The sequence below is a fragment of the Tupaia chinensis genome, unplaced genomic scaffold (assembly GCF_000334495.1).
Source record: "Tupaia chinensis unplaced genomic scaffold, TupChi_1.0 Scaffold000018_1, whole genome shotgun sequence".
Classification (NCBI taxonomy): domain Eukaryota; kingdom Metazoa; phylum Chordata; class Mammalia; order Scandentia; family Tupaiidae; genus Tupaia; species Tupaia belangeri.
In genome coordinates, this window is record NW_006159448.1 from 1,702,336 (window position 1) to 1,719,724 (window position 17,389).

The 17,389-nt window shown below is 38.5% G+C and overlaps 1 protein-coding gene across 1 annotated transcript in view; it reads left to right on the forward strand.

Moving 5' to 3' along the window:
• The window catches only part of UNC80 (unc-80 subunit of NALCN channel complex), a 240,046-nt gene that overhangs the window by 143,517 nt on the left and 79,140 nt on the right, over positions 1 to 17,389 (forward strand). Inside the window, exons 33-38 of the mRNA XM_006140105.3 lie at positions 758 to 865; positions 1,806 to 1,944; positions 6,056 to 6,237; positions 6,945 to 7,076; positions 11,967 to 12,153; positions 13,092 to 13,220. Coding sequence (XP_006140167.1) covers positions 758 to 865; positions 1,806 to 1,944; positions 6,056 to 6,237; positions 6,945 to 7,076; positions 11,967 to 12,153; positions 13,092 to 13,220 — 877 coding nt within the window. The remainder of the gene's footprint in view (positions 1 to 757; positions 866 to 1,805; positions 1,945 to 6,055; positions 6,238 to 6,944; positions 7,077 to 11,966; positions 12,154 to 13,091; positions 13,221 to 17,389) is intronic.

Consider the following 17,389-nt stretch of genomic DNA (forward strand, 5'->3'; position numbering starts at 1 on the left):
CCACGGGGCCCAGGACCCAAACCGCGGTCGACTACATGGGAGTCCAGCAACATAGCCATTACGCTAACTGCTGGTTCCCGACTTCCATAATCTTGCGTTGCAGGATTCTAGTATTCAGAATTCTGATCTTTTATGGTTCTGACTTTGAGGATTTTAGGCACTAGAGGCTTTAGATTTCAGGGATTTTGATCTTATAGTACTTTAATATTTGGTATTACGGCATTTGGCTTTGTGTCTGTCAATATTATAACTGGCACCAGTTTCTTCAAAGGTACAAGAGAGGTTTTTACTAAGTATCGCTAAGTTCCCTTCTCACTATAAAATTAACTGCTTTTTGGGAACCAGCAGTTAGCGTAATGGCTATGTCGCTGGACTCCCATGTAGTCGACCATGGTTCATGTCCCGGACCCAGTGGCTTAAAACTCAGGCCAGGCGCATGTGCGTGCGTGCCCAAGATCCTGAGAGGAGAATGGAGGAGAAGGGATTGTGGCGTGGTCATCCCCCCTGGGGGGTGATTTCTTGCTTTCTATCTCTTTGTCTCTCTCTGTCTGGCGAGCACACGTGCCCTATAGTGAAAATCTCTCAAAAAAAAAAAAATAACTGCTTTTATACATTTCAGATTGTGTGGGTTCACAAAGAAAGCCTTAAATCTTTTCTTCCATTAGGAGATATTTTCTTGGAGAATTTAGGAGAAACATAGTACTGTTGGTTTTCGAGAAAGCATGACACTGATCATGACCTCCCATGTTCTTTTTAGTGTTCGGATAAGTCATGCCTCAGGACGCCTTCCCTGAAGAAGAGAGTTTCAGATGCCAACCTGGAAGGGAAGAAGGATTCTGGAATGCTGAAGTACATCAGACTTCAGGTACTGCCACCTGGGTCAGAATCATTTGTGGAATATTGACAAAGAAGGGGCCATAGACAGACTTTCTCCTAGTGTTTGGGGTATAGCGTCAGCTGGCACAGAGCCGGCCTAAAGACCCCGTTAGTGGGTGAGTGAGAATGCTGCCAAGTGTGCAAAGAAAAAAATCCTTCCTCCTAGACAGTCACTTTTCAGACAAGTCTTCAGAGTTAGGGGTTATGATGCTAGATCTGTCCCAAAGTTTATTCCATGGATTGAATAAAATAGTTCATTTACCTACTTATCCAGAACGTGACACATTGTTACAATACTATTATAATTAAAGCTCTACCTTTCCCTAGGGGGACAAAAAAAGGTGTTTTATTTGTTTGTTTGTTTCTAAAATGTGTTTAAAATGATGACTAGTCCAGGAACTACATGTATCCCTTAAATTATCTGAAATAATAGATTAAATAGGATTTTGTACCATTGTGTGTAATGTTGTTTCAAAGGCAAATGACATTCAAGTTCACACTGGCTTAGAAAACCAGCTTCCGAGCTGTACTCCCTTATAAATTAGAGATTGTTTATCGTTTTCAGTGGAAATCTACTAATAGGAAGAAAAATAGGATGGTTTAAAAGTCTATTTGGCCTTTTAACACAAAAATATGCTTTCTGCAGTTTTTCACTTCTCATCCTTTTTATCCCCCAGTTTCTTCTCCGGGTAGTTACAAAACAATTTTTGCAATGAAAGATTATAAAATTAGTATTTTTTTCTAGTTATGCTTCAACAAGTAAAGTATAAAGTTGGTTATATACCATGCCAACTAAACATGCCCCCATTTAGAAAATATCACAAATTCCTTTAAAATAAAGAGAGCGGAGAAGTGCCTCTTAAGCTTCAAGAAGAGTACTATAGTCATTGTCTTAAATATTTTACAAGGTCATTTCCATCTTTTCCCAGGTGATGAGCTTGTCGCCTGCTCCCTTGTCTCTGTTAATCAAGGCGGCACCAATTCTGACAGAGGAGATGTACGGAGACCTCCAGCCAGCTGCCTGGGAGCTCCTGCTCAGTATGGATGAGCACATGGCAGGAGCGGCAGGTACAGGAAGCCCATGTGGGACTTGCTCCTGCTGCCACAGCCACACCTGACCGGAAGGTGTAAATGGGAGAGACACGCATTCATCATTCATTCCAGTTTCACTTCCGAGTCAGGTTGACGGCAGTTGTTAGGCCTCCAGACAGAGCTGCACACTACAGGAAAGCAGACCCAGGTTCTATGTACTCCCACTTCTTCCTTTTTTCTGGATAGAGATTTTTGCTATAGGGCATGTGTGCTCGCTGGAGAAACAAAGAGAGAAAGAAAGACAGAAAGTGAGAAATCACTCTTCAGGGAGTATGGCCACACCGCAATCCTCTCTCCTTCATTCTTCTCTTGGGATCTTGGCCACGCACACACGCTAGCCCAGAGTGAGTTTTAAACCACCGGGTCTGGGACTTGAACCATAGTCAACAATGTGGGAATCCAGCAAAATAACCATTACACCATCTGCTGGTCCCTATATACTCCCATTTTTACTGTCCGGTTTGCATAGAGCACTATTCCTCTCTTGGGGGTTACCAAATTATAGAAAATTATTTCTTCCAGGAACTACATTTTCATTATGTTTCACAAAAGTTAAAATCCTATTTTGTGTGTTATTTACAAAATTTACCATGAATTAACATCATTAGCTTTATTATATGTGAATCATGTTGTGTCCAAATTGCAATATCAAAACAAATGTTGAAATTTAAATGACTTGTCCAAAGCCACATTTCTAGTCAGTAATGTAAAATGTGGGTTCATTTATTCCTATTTTTTGTCCAGATCCCTTTATTTTTATATGATTATTTTAATTCTGAAATACACATGGTAAAAAAAATTAAATAGCACAGTAGTATATGAAGATTATCATTCTCTTTCCTATGACCCTTCCCATCGCCTTCCTCTGGGCAACAATTTGAAATTTCTTAGAAATTCTTCTAGTATAGACTATGCATTCATACTTACATTAGTAGGTATGTAAAATGTTGCCTGTTTCCTTTTTCACACAAATAAGACATACTATAAAGGCTTCTGAACTTTGCAGTTGTTCGTTCATATCTGGAAGATCACTTTTAAACATCAGTTTATAGTTTTATTCCTCTTTTTTTAATGGTTATAAAATATTCCATTGAATGAATGGATGGATATACTATCATTTATTTAGTCAGGACCTATTAATGGAAATTTAGTTTGATTCCAACATTTTGCTCTTTTATACCATAATGCAACAAAATCATTGTGAAATATCTATTCGCATTACAATTCTGGTTTTGTGACTCTACCACAAACTTCCCAGAGACAGGGAAGTTTAGGGAAGGATATGCTTTCCCAAATATGGGATAGTAATGGAAACTTCCATGGAAAATACAAACAGGTTGACTGGGGTTTTTGTGTTTGTTTCTTTTTGTGAGAATTCTTTATTTAATTTTATTTAACTTTTATTATTTTTTAATTTGCTATAGGGCACTTGCACTCACCAAAGAGAGGGAAAGAGACAGACAGAGAGGGAGAAAGAAAGTGAAAGAGCAAGCCACCAGATCTGAGATTCAAACCACAGTTGACCATGTGGGAGTCTAGCGCCATAACCAACACACCACCTTCTGTCCTCTAGGTTGACTGAGTTTTAACAGAGATTAATCAAGCTGAGAAAATGGTGTATATAAATCACATGGGTATGGAAATGCATGGGGTTATTTGGATAGCCAAGGGACTAATTTGACAGGTGGCGTGGTTTTTGTGTGTCGCTAGTTCATAATATTAGAGAGGTGAATGGGCTTCAGACTATAACCTCAAATGACAGGCTTAGGAGTCTAGACTTCCTACTAACCTGTAAAAAGCTGCTCAAGGGACTAGCAGTTAACATAATGGCTATGTCGCTGGACTCCCACGTAGTTGACCGCGGTTCGAGTCCCGGATCTGGTGGCTTAAACTCATGCCAGGCACGTGCACGTGCATGCCCAAGATCCCAAGAGGAGAATGGAGGAGAAGGGATTGCGGCTTGAGCATCTCCACGATTTCTCGCTTTCTGTCTCTCTGGCTCTCTCTGTCGGGGGAGGGCCCGCCCTGTAGCAAAACGTGCCCTATAGCAAAAACCTCTCAAAAAAAAAAAAAAAGTTACTCAAGAGTTCTAAGCCAAAGAGTAACATTGTATATACAGTAAGAATATCACCAAGTTTAATGTGTCAACAATGACTAGAACAGTTTGGTTTTAAACATATTGATTTTTAGATGAACGGGGGCTGATGATGACACACAGTTGGTGACATGACACTGAAGCTGATAAGAAAAGTCCAAACTAGAGGTAAAATTAGGAGTGAGTTAATACAACCGCCAACTGAAGGAATGAGAGTGGATGAGATTTCTCAAGAGAATCAGAAGAAAAGAGAGAGCAGAGAGATGACCACTGTGTCTTCTCTACTTTGAGAGAACCAGAAGAAGAAGCTAGGCCAGCAGAAGATCTAGAAAAGGTGATCAGAATAGAAGAGCTCAGTTAATCTCCAGCCATGGAAGCAAAGGAGAATAGCTCGTCAAGGAGATTGTTATAAAGGTGTTAAAAACTGAAGGGAAATTAGTGCTGAACAACTACCACTGAGACTGCTGAACATTACAAGAAACTGTTTCAGTAAAGAGATTAAGGTAGAACTCTACAATGATTTAGAGTGAGCAGGATATTTAAAAATCGAGAGAATAGAGTACATCTTAAAGAACAGTAAAGAAAGGAGAAAGAGTAGAGATTTAGGCAGCTGGTGGGATAAAGAAAAGGATGATCTAAAGGTAATGATGACAATAATTTTTTTGTGACAGAGCTAGATCACATTTTATCTTATTAAAGTTACTGTAAGGGTCAACAGGTGGTATCGTGGTTAAGGTACTAGACTTCCATAAGACCAACTATGGTTCGAGTCCCGGACCTGGCAGCTTGCTTTCTCACTTTCCCTCTCTTGCTCTCTCTCTGTCTCTCTTTGGTAAGCATGTGTACCCTATAGCAAATTTTTAAAATATTCATAATAATAAATAAAATTTAATAATTATTTAATAAATGTTGTCTAGGTGAGCAACATAAGTCAGAGTTGAAAGGACTTATCCAAGTTCACTAGCTCAGAATTAGAGAACCGGAAAACCAAGTCTTTTGGCTGCATATATGGATGCTCTTCGCATTACTCCACATCACCTCTAAAAATTAAAATACACTTCAGGAGTATGTAGCACTTTTCACTTCACAAAGCACTTGCCATGTATTATTTTATTCTAACAAATTTAGAGGCTGGTATTACCATCTAACGATAAATTTGGAATCAGATATCATTTTCTTCATCATTGTCACTGTGGTTCTTGACAGCTTACCAGCGAAGAAATGGAGGCTAAGAGAATTTAGACTTAACCAGAATGGAACCCCAGTTCTCACACAATTGCCTGAGCATATTTTGAGGCTCTAGGACAGAGAAATTCTAGATTGTGTTTTTCGAATTGCCACTAGCTCTTCTATCTATGAGATACAGTTTATTTATGTCTTACTAATTATTACCTTTATAATGTATCATGGCACCTGATCTTTCTCTTATTAATAGTTAGTTTTCCCCAAACTTAAAAAAAAAAAGAAACCAACTGTATTATGAGTCATGTAATCTCTTTTGATATCTCTGTCTTTTTTATCTCTGGAAAGAGTAAAAGAGTCTAATAAAACACAATGTACATTTTGTTTTTAATATACCTAATGTAGATGAGATGGTTTTTAATGGATCTCTTTATGTATCATCCTTGGGTTACTATGAAATTAGGTTACTATGACGGTATCGTCATTTCCTAAAAAAGTATAATTCAGTATGTAATTTTCTTTTTTCATTTACTTCCCCTGACATTCACTTTTCACTATGAGCCAAGGGAAGTTTTGCTTAGAATGAGCTATTCTACTAAAATGTTATGCTGTCACTGCCCTCAAACCAGCTATTGAAAGACTGGGTGGTTGCCAGTGGCTGAAAGGCCTGCTTTTGTTAGTGCTGTTAGCCTGGCTCCATTAGCTTGGGAGTCACTTTCAGGAGCTTGGAGCAGTTACCACTTCTCCCCAACTCCAAGAATCAAGCAGTATTTAAAGATGTGTAGCTGATAAATTATTGACTGTCTCTAGCTGCCATGTTCCTGCTGTGTGCGGTGAAGGTCCCTGAGGCCGTGTCTGACATGCTGATGTCAGAGTTTCATCACCCAGAGACCGTGCAGCGGCTGAACGCTGTCCTCAAGTTCCACACACTCTGGAGGTTTCGATATCAGGTCTGGCCCCGGATGGAGGAGGGAGCACAGCAGATCTTTAAGGTGAGGGATACTTCCCACATGGGAATTATATAGGCAAACCCAACCCAAGTCTTAAACCCTTGAACCTTCAAGACATATATGGTCAATGAAATCTCTCTCTCTTTCTCTCTCATAGTAAACCTAAATCATACATGAATGAATGTATGTTATTTAAAAATTTGAAATATAGAGGAATGAAAAGTAAAACCACAAACTCTCTATAAACCTCAAAATCCCACTATCCTGTGCCAAGGTATAAAACATAAAAATTTGGGATATGATCTTCCAGACATTTTGCTATACACACACACACACACACACACACACACACACACACAGAAACGGGAACTTCAAAAGGTTGCAAAAAAATGGAAATTAAATGCAAGTTTATTTTGGTACTAGACAATCTTTGAAATTCATGCCTAGCTTTTTCATAATATGCATTTGCTTTTTAAAGACCCCTCATACTGATTTTTTTTAATATGTGGCAATTAAGCAAATAGAAGTCATGCGATTGAAAGACTTCATCTTAAAATCAGTGAGGCTCAGAGAAATCTATCCTAGGCTCTATTACAAAAAAATATTCAGAAATTACCTTTTTCTATGATGTTTACTCCATGAGGATTCACTTAGACCCAAACAATTCACTTAGATTATATCATAATTATACTTCAGATTCATTCCAGCTTGTATTCTATCTTACTTTATTTTTCTGATATCGATGACAGATCCCACCTCCCAGTATAAACTTCACTCTGCCCTCGCCAGTGCTTGGAATGCCATCGGTCCCAATGTTTGACCCGCCATGGGTCCCTCAGTGCAGTGGGAGTGTCCAAGATCCCATTAATGAAGACCAGTCTGTGAGTAATGGGCACTTTCTTTCCACTATTTCTAGATTACATGGTGTACATGTGAAAGAGAGTCATGAATTGTGAGACAATTTGTTCGTTCTTGTCATAAGAATAGAATTACCATGAAGAGTCATTGTTCTTGTGCATAAAGTGAAAGGGACTAATATCTGCAAATAATGAGTATTTGCACACCTCCAAGCCAACACAGTTTTGTTCTATAATCAAAGCATGGGACACTTTACAAAGCTATTGAAAGCATTAGGCACTGATTTCTCGGCCAAAGGCAGCACCTTTGACTTTATCTGTTAGAAAACATATTCATTCAATCTATTAGGTTGTTAGAAAATTCATGACATATTTTTCTCTTTTTCTATGCAAAAATGCATCATGACTTTTCCTACAACCAGTGTAATAGGCAAGCAACCTGAAGGCAACGCTATTGACTCTAGAAAAGTAAGAGCCAGTAGCTCTTACTTCTTTGTTCAGACTTCAGATTGTTCTTTATATGTTGATGATCAGCGTCATCATCACAAACATCACTGAGACCTTGTTTTTAGCACTGCTGTGTGTAAAATATAGCTCACACTCAAGCTTAGAGCTTAGTCCATTCATAGATAAAAATAAAAAGTATGCACCTTTTGAAAAAAAGTATATTTATAATATGATGAACAGGTAATTCCACCAATATGGGGGGATGAAAACTACATGGGAGGCCTGGATCCAGTTCCTAGGCCAACCTAAATAAGCCAGGTGCAATTACAAATACCTGTAATCCTAGCTAATTGGGAGGCAGGAGAATCCTGACAGAGTGAGACCCTGTCAAGAATACATATCTCTTGGGTCAGCAGATGGCATAGCGGTTATGTCACAAGATTTCCACCTGACCAACCACAGTTCAAGTCCCAGACTTGGTGGCTTGAAAATCATGCCAACACATGTGAATGTGTACCCAAGATCCTGGGAAGAGAATGGAAAAGAGACTGGCATACCAACCTCCCCACCCCCAGAAGGGTGATTTTTCACTTTCCCTCTCACTGTCTCTCTGTCACTCTCTCTCCATTGAGCACACACACCCTATGGCAAAAACCTCTAAAAAGAAAAAAAGTATACCTATCTCTGACTCTCTTCCTTTCCCTCTCTCACTCCCTTTCTCTCATTCATAAATGATATATATATATATATTGGGTTGTCAGAAAAATTGTGATGTATTTTTGTATAGAAAAAAATACATCATTACTTTTCTGACAACCCAACACCCCCCACACACACACCTGTTTTTGCCTGTCAAATACCATTTTTTAATGTATAAGAATAATGTAAAAAATTTTGAAAACAAAGCAAAGATATAAAAAGAGCACATCTCCACACAAATCCATCATTATTTTCTTGCATAAGTTTCCATAGAATTTGTGACAACTGGCATGTAATTATTAAAGGCTATTGATATGTCTCAAAAAATATCCCCAGAAAGGTTATATCATTTTACTCTTACATAATAGAATAGGAAAGTGTCCTCCATTCAAATTAACTCATTTCTTAAAATTTCCTTTTATTTACTTACTATAATTACTTATTAACATTTAATTTTTAATTTTTGTATGTTTTTATGGGCTACAATATGGTTTTTCAAAGTATGCATGTGGTGTGTGATAATCAAATCAAGCATATTCATCATTTGCAACAAAGAATATTACGTGATGTATCTCTCAAAAAAATAAAGTAATGGGAACCAGCAGTTAGTGTAATGGCTATGTCGCTGGACTCCCACGTAGTTGACTGCGGTTTGCGTCCCGGACCTGGTGGCTTAAAACTCATGCCTGGTGCGTGTGCGTGCGTGCCCAAGATCCTGAGAGGAGAATGAAGGAGAAGGGATTGCAGCGTGACCATCTCCCCTGGGGAATGATTCCTTGCTTTCTGTCTCTCTGTCTCTCTCTGTCTGGCGATCGCACGCGCCCTATAGTGAAAACCTCTCCAAAAATAAATAAATAAAGTAACTAATATTTTAAATTGCTTATTTGAATGGCTCAAAATGTAACTGTTTAATGTCACTAATTTTTTTAATAAATTAATTAATCATATGAGGATACCTCAAAAAAGTTAGTGGAAAATGAATTAAAGTATGAGTTTATTTTGGTAAAAATACATATTGTCCATGAACATTTTGAAGATAATTCACATGAAGTTAGATTGATCATTTATGCATATCCTACATAGATTTTCTAGGCATTTGTAGTTTTCTTTAAAAAATTGTTTGAACTCTTTACCCATCATAATATGCCTATTTAATTCTTCTGCATGTGGTACCTTCCTATCTTACTGCTCCTTGCCAATGGGAAAAATATGCCGGGTTCTACTCCCATATTGCAGTAATTCCAGCATCTGGACCACCAATATAAGGATCTTCAATTTTTCTCCCACAGAGGTGATGGGTTTATTTGAGCCAACTGCACTCTCTATTCCAAGTTTACAGTGGATTTGAAACCACATCTCCTGATTCTATATTTAATATCTTTCTTATTCCATAATTCTTACCTTTTGTTTTATTTTAATATACCAGCATAGCAACCTGGCTCTGAAACTGAGTTTGATCTATCAATGAATCTTAATTGCTGTTATGCCACGCATCATAGGAAAACACTTTTTTAATAATCTGCATCCTTTTTTATTAATTTTACTTATCATTTCTCTTTTTCCTTCTTTTTTTTTTTTTTGGAGAGGTTTTTGCTATAGGGCGCATGCACTCACCAGACAGACAGAGAGAGACAGAGAGACAGAAAGTGAGAAATCACCCCCCAGAGGGGATGGTCACGCCACAATCCCTTCTCCTCCATTCTCCTCTCGGGATCTTGGGCACACATGCACACGCGCCTGGTGTGAGTTTTAAGCCACCGGGTCCGGGACACGAACCGCGGTCGACTACGTGGGAGTCCAGCGACATAGCCATTACGCTAACTGCTGGTTCCATTATCATTTCTTATTTACATTTAATTGTTGTACATCTTTGGGGGTACAGTGTAGTTTTTCAAAGCATGCATGTAGTGTATGATAATCAAATTAAAGATATTTCCATATCCATCATCTTTAACAAAGAGTATTACAATATTACATATTGGGGAACTTTCATTATATGTTAAGATCCTGCATGAAAGAATCATCCATGAATGCATCCCTATAGTATAGTGACCAATACCCCCTGGCCGTCTCTAGAGCTCCGTGTGACTATAGGCTATAAAGAGGTGTGGAATTGCTGGTGTACATAGACATTACCTCAAGTTGGTAGGAAAGAACTCCAATGATCACTTTCCTGCTCTCTGACAACATATCTGTTCCCAACGCTCTTGAAATTTAATGTAAGCATCATGCTTATGGCATAAATATAACAGCCATTCTGCAGAGAAAAGTTGTCTCTTCTGTCATGCGTTCTCTCTCACCTGTGGAAGAAAGGGTTGTTCTTTAATAGTATTGTGTTATGCCTCGGTTGCTAGTAAACAGAGTCAACTTCTACATATAGTGTTAGTAACACTATAAATTCATCGTTTTAGTCAGTAGCTTTGTCTCTAGTAATACTGTTAAGCATTAACTGTGTGCCACTGTGCTTTTCTACAAATATTAATTATTCACAGTATGGTAGATACTTGAGCTGTGAAAATTAAATAAGTCACATAACTAACTGCTTTATATAAGATATATCCCTCTCCTTCTCCTTTCCATGGTCTTACTTTCTATTTGATTAGCCTCATTAAATAAATATCCTTTTTTGGGACCAGCAGTTAGTCTAATGGCTATATCACTGGACTCCCACATAGTCGACCACGGTTCGAGTCCTGGACCTGGTGGCTTAAACCTTACACCGGGCGCGTGTGTATGCGTGCTGAAGATCCCAAGAGAAGAATGGAGGAGAAGGGATTGCGGCATGGCCATCACCCCTGGGGGGTGATTTCTCGCTTTCTGTCTCTCTGTCTCTCTCTGTCTGTCTGGTGAGTGCATGCGCCCTATAGCAAAAACAAACAAACAAACAAACAAAAACAAAAACAAAAATTCTCCAATAAATATCCTTTTATAAAAACCAGTTCAAAAAAATTGGAAATAGAGTACTTGATTTTTTTTAACTAGGTCTAAATATTTGAACAGTAAATCATTGATATTCTTTTTTTAATATTTATTTATTTAACTTCATTTGTTATAACTATTTTTTAATTTGACCAGAGAGATAGAGAGAGAGAAAGGGAAAGTGAAAAAGCAAGCCACCAGGTCCAGGACTTGAACCGCAGTCGGCCATGTGGGAATCCAGCGCCCTCAACCACCACGCCACCTGCCAGCCCCAAATCATTGATATTCTTTCAAAAAAAAAATCCTAAACATGAAATAACATTCTTTGCAGAAATTACAAATATTCATGAAGGATTGTTCTGATTGAAGTCAAAGAAAAAAAATAGCTTTTTTTAAAGAGAGATTTTTTGCTATAGGATATATACTCTTGCCAGAGAGACAGAGACAGAAAGCAAGAAATCACCCTCCAGGGGGATGGCCATGCCACAATCCCTTCTCTTCCATTCTCCTTTCAGTATTCTGGCCATGCATTCACACAAGCTGGCATGAGTTTTAAGCCACTAGGTCCAGAACCTGAACTGCAGTTGACTATGTGAGAGTCCAGTGACATAACCATATAACCATTACACCATCTGCTGGTCCTGGAAAAAAAAAAAAAGCTTTTTAAACTCTAGTTGTACAGAACCTGGAAACCTGATTTTAAAAGGAAACTAATGAGTAGCCATCCATGAAACTAGATCATGGATTTCCTAACATTTCCTGAGGGAAAACTACCACGTTTATGTAACTATTGCCTATGACCTTGTGGAAGAATTGCTATTAAAGAAACTTGCCTTCATGTCACTGCAGAAATCCTTTTCAGCAAGAGCTGTGTCCCGCTCCCATCAAAGGGCAGAGCACATCCTAAAGAACTTGCAGCAGGAGGAAGAGAAGAAACGTCTCGGGCGAGAGGCCAGCCTCATCACTGCCATCCCCATCACCCAGGAGGCTTGCTACGAGCCCACCTGCACACCCAACTCAGAGCCAGAAGAAGAAGGTGCCCCTTACTCATGGGATTTGGGGGTGGGAGGCTAAGTCACAGGGAAAGAAATTGCTCTGAAATAAACATTGATAACTTTATGGAACATAAGATAAAATGCCCCCTTCCATCTCTTTTGATAAAGTTGTTGTTTTCTGAAGTTTAGAGTTGGCCTGTTTCCAGAGGAAGATATTAGCCTCATTGAATGAAGCAATCTAACAATGCATTACACAGTGGTTGTAATTCAGTAACAGCTAAATGCAGAATGTGTATAAAGTAAATACAGTCATTAGTCCATCATTAAAAATGAGATTAACCCATGAACTACTTTCAACCTTCATAATGACAGTCTGTTGGTTGATATAAGAAAATGATTTATGAGCCATTCTAAATTTAGTGGTTCTCTACCCTGTTCTTATGGAAACTTCCAGAGAAATGTTATTTCTATAAAGTTTTTTTTGTTTTATATTGTTTTGTTTTCCTTAGTACACTCCAAACTAAGCTTTATGGTCAAAAAGTTCACGGACCGCTGAGATTCAAGTCTGAGTTTATTTTAGTACAAAAACATTTTTTAACTTCATGTTTGTGCCGTAGGGCATGTGCACTTGCCACAGACAGAGAGAGAGAAAGTGAAAAATTACCTCTCCAGGGGGGATGACCAACCCGCAATTCCTTCTCCTCTCAGGATTTTGAGTGTGTGCACACATTCCACTAGGTCCAGGACTCGAGCTGCCGTCAGCAATGTGGGAGTCCAACACCTTACACCACACCGCCTACTGGGCCTGGTACAAAAATTTTTTTGAAATAATGCATTTGTAGTTTTTCCATAATGAGCATTTTCCATGAATTTTTGAAGAACTCCTCATATAATTGTGATGTAAGTACAACTGTTATTGTGATGATAACCTTTCTGTTATAAAACCAAAATTCACATTCCCCATTTTGTTTGCCAGTAGAAGAAGTCACCAATCTGGCATCCAGGCGACTGTCTGTAAGTCCGTCCTGTACCTCCAGCACTTCCCACAGAAATTACTCGTTCCGCCGTGGGTCGGTCTGGTCAGTGCGTTCTGCCGTCAGTGCCGAAGGTATGTCCTCTTGCAAATGTGTTTTCATTCCTCGTGGTTCTGGAGTGTTTTGAAACCTTATCTACTTAGCATTATTATCTCAATTGATTACACAGTCTATATATTAAATAATTTACTTCATGGCTTAAAGCTTTAAGAAAAATTTAGAGTGTCATCTAACAATATTATTGTGGATTTAACTTAGCAATTGTCATTTTAAACATGGCTTTATTTTATTTTATTTTTTAAAGATTTATTTATTACCATTATTTTTCAGTTTGATCAGACAGAGACATACACAAAGAGAGAAAGAGAGAGAGAGAGGAGAGAGAGAGAGAGAGAAAGCAAACCAAGTCTGGCACTTGAACTGTGATCAGCCATGTGGGAGTCCAGCTTCTTTAGCCACCATGCCACCAGCTAGCCCCGTAAATATGGCTTTATTTTAAGCATTACATGTAATTATATTGCTGAAAGTTCAGAGGACATTGTTCTAGGCAGTTAGCAGTTTTCTACTCTGGGTATGCATTATAGTAAACTGGTAAGCTTTAAAAAGTGTCCAGGCTATATCCAGGACTAAATCAGAGGTGGGTGGGACCCATGCATCAGTATTTTAAAACTTTCTAAGGCAAGTCCAGTGTGTGGCCATAGCCTACTTCAGGATACTGTTCTGGGATAATGTAACAGTCAAAGAAAACTAGCACATACTATTCCTTAACAAAGTCTCATTTTTTGTGTGAGGGTCTGGGGGGCAGAATACAATGTCCTTGAGTGACAAGAATTTTATTTTATTTTATTTTATTTTATTTTATTTATTTATTTAGAGAGGTTTTTGCTATAGGGTGCATGCACTCACCAGAAAGACAGGGACAGACAGAGAGACAGAAAACGAGAAATCAGAGGGAATGGCCACACCACAATCCCTTCTCTTCCATTCTCCTATCAGGATCTTGGGCATGCTTGCACATGCTCCTGGTATGAGTTTAAGCCACCGGGTCCAGGACTCAAACCAAAGTCGACTACATGAGAGTCCAGCAACACAGCCATTATGCTAACTGCTGGTCCCAATTTTTATTTATTTAATTTTTTTGAGAGGTTTTTGCTACAGGGAATGTGCACTCGCCAGAAAGACAGAGAGACAGAACGTGAGAAATCACCCCCTAGGGGGGATGGCCACACCACAATCCCTTCTCCTCCATTCTCCTCTCAGGATCTTGGGCACCCCACACACAGAACTCTGGCATGAGTTTAAAGCCACCGTGTCCAGGACTCAACCTTGGTCTACTACATGGGAGTCCAGTGACATAGCTATTATACCACTGCTGGTCTCAAGAATTTTAAAAATATGCTCCTCTACTTTCTGTTTTTATGATATGGATTTGTCTTACTCCACACATTTATCTAAATGGAATCATATACTATATAGCCGTTTGTGACTAGACTCTTTCAATTAGCATAATATTTTTCAAATTCATCCACTTGGAGCATTTAGTTTTTTGTTCCTGTTAATTGCCAAATAATATGCCATTATAAGGTTATACTGTATTTATCAATCCATCAGTTAATGAACTGACACTTAATAATCGTGCATATTTATGGTACACAGTATGATTTTTTAGTATATGAGTATAATGTGTAATAATAAAATTGGAGTATTTAGCATGTTCATCATCTCCTTACTTTATGCTGGGAATGTTGAAAATCCTCTATTTTAGCTATTTTAATGTACTCAGTAAATTGTTATTAACTATTATTACTTGCTATAGAATACCAGAAGATACATACAGATATTTGCAGAAGAAATTGTCAAAATATTTTTCAAAGTGGTTGTGCCAATTTACATTTTACCAAAAATGTGAGGATTCCAATTGCTCCACATCCTTCTCAGCACTTGATATTGTTTTGTTTTGCTTTTAATTAATTTATTTATTTATTTTTAGTTTTGCTATAGGGCACATGCATTAGCTGGAGAGAGACAAAGAGTTGAGAGAGAGAGAGAGAGAAAATGAGAAAGCACCCCCTCGCTAGGAGATATGACCACAACACAGTCCCTTCTCTTCCATTTTCCTCTCAGGCACACATGACCATTGTGTTCTTCAAGTCACCAGGTCCAGTACTCGAACCACTCCTTAGCCATGTGGAATTCAGCCACCTTCACCCCCACACCACTGGCTGGCTTCCTTTTATTTTCTTATTTTAATTCTATGAAAGAAAGAGAGAGAAGAGAGTACAACCCCTACAAAGTCTTGATGCTGTGATCCACTCCCAGCCTCAGACAGTCACAGATATAAGGCACGCACGTGCATGGTGTATGTAGGAAGGTCCATGGACAAGAAATCGGAACTTTCCCACATGGATCAGCCTTGCAGAGCATCACATTTTACTACTGTGCCTCTATGGTCTAGCCTTGTTTAAATTTTTTCATTTTGGCCATGCTTGGGGATTAAAAGTGCTAGCTCATAGTAATTTTGATTTGCATTTCCCTAATGACAAATGATTTGAAACACTTTTCATATGCTTATTGGCCATTTATATACCCTCTTGAAAAGAGTGCTCACTCAAATCGTTTGCTTATTTTAAATTGGGTGACTTGTTTTTCCATTACTGAGCTGTAAGAATTATTTATGTATTCTGAATATATGTCACTTATCAAATGTATGATTTGCAAATATTTTCTCCCGGTCCGGGACACGAACCACGGTCGGCTACATGGGAGTCCAGCGACATAGCCATTACGCTAACTGCTGGTTCTCTGTATGTATAGTTTCTTCAGCTTGTGCCATTTGCAGAAGGAAAGCGTGTGGAACTGTTTGTTCCAGCATTTGTGTTATTAGTTTCTGAATTTAGCAGATTCAAAGTTTGATATTATTGACACAGGGAACCGATAAACCTTTGGCTAAGATATCTTGAGAAAAGAATTTCCCAAGCTATGTTTTAAAATATTAGTAGGTATCATATACAAAGTGTTTTGTGGTTAAATGAACTGGGGAAATACTGGCTTTTTTAGTTTTTTTTTTTTTTTTTTTTTTTAAGAGATGTTTGCTTTAGGGCATGTGAATTTGCCAGAAAGAGAGAGACAGAGACAGTGAAAGAGAAAGTGAGAAATCACTCCAGGGAATGGGGGAATGGCCACACTGCAATCCCTTCTCCTTCATTCTCTTCCTGGGACCTTGGGCATACACATACATTTGCCTGGAGTGAGTTTCAAGCCACCAGGTCTGGGACTTGAACCACGGTTGGCTATGTGGGAGTTCAGTGACATAACTGCTATGCCATCTTCTGGCCCCAAAAGCATCCACTTGGAGCATTTAGTTTTTTGTTCCTGTTAATTGCCAAATAATATGCCATTATAAGGTTATACTGTATTTATCAATCCATCAGTTAATGAACTGACACTTAATAATCGTGCATATTTATGGTACACAGTATGATTTTTTAGTATATGAGTATAATGTGTAATAATAAAATTGGAGTATTTAGCATGTTCATCATCTCCTTACTTTATGCTGGGAATGTTGAAAATCCTCTATTTTAGCTATTTTAATGTACTCAGTAAATTGTTATTAACTATTATTACTTGCTATAGAATACCAGAAGATTCATACAGATATTTGCAGAAGAAATTGTCAAAATATTTTTCAAAGTGGTTGTGCCAATTTACATTTTACCAAAAATGTGAGGATTCCAATTGCTCCACATCCTTCTCAGCACTTGATATTGTTTTGTTTTGCTTTTAATTAATTTATTTATTTATTTTTAGTTTTGCTATAGGGCACATGCATTAGCTGGAGAGAGACAAAGAGTTGAGAGAGAGAGAGAGAGAAAATGAGAAAGCACCCCCTCGCTAGGAGATATGACCACAACACAGTCCCTTCTCTTCCATTTTCCTCTCAGGCACACATGACCATTGTGTTCTTCAAGTCACCAGGTCCAGTACTCGAACCACTCCTTAGCCATGTGGAATTCAGCCACCTTCACCCCCACACCACTGGCTGGCTTCCTTTTATTTTCTTATTTTAATTCTATGAAAGAAAGAGAGAGAAGAGAGTACAACCCCTACAAAGTCTTGATGCTGTGATCCACTCCCAGCCTCAGACAGTCACAGATATAAGGCACGCACGTGCATGGTGTATGTAGGAAGGTCCATGGACAAGAAATCGGAACTTTCCCACATGGATCAGCCTTGCAGAGCA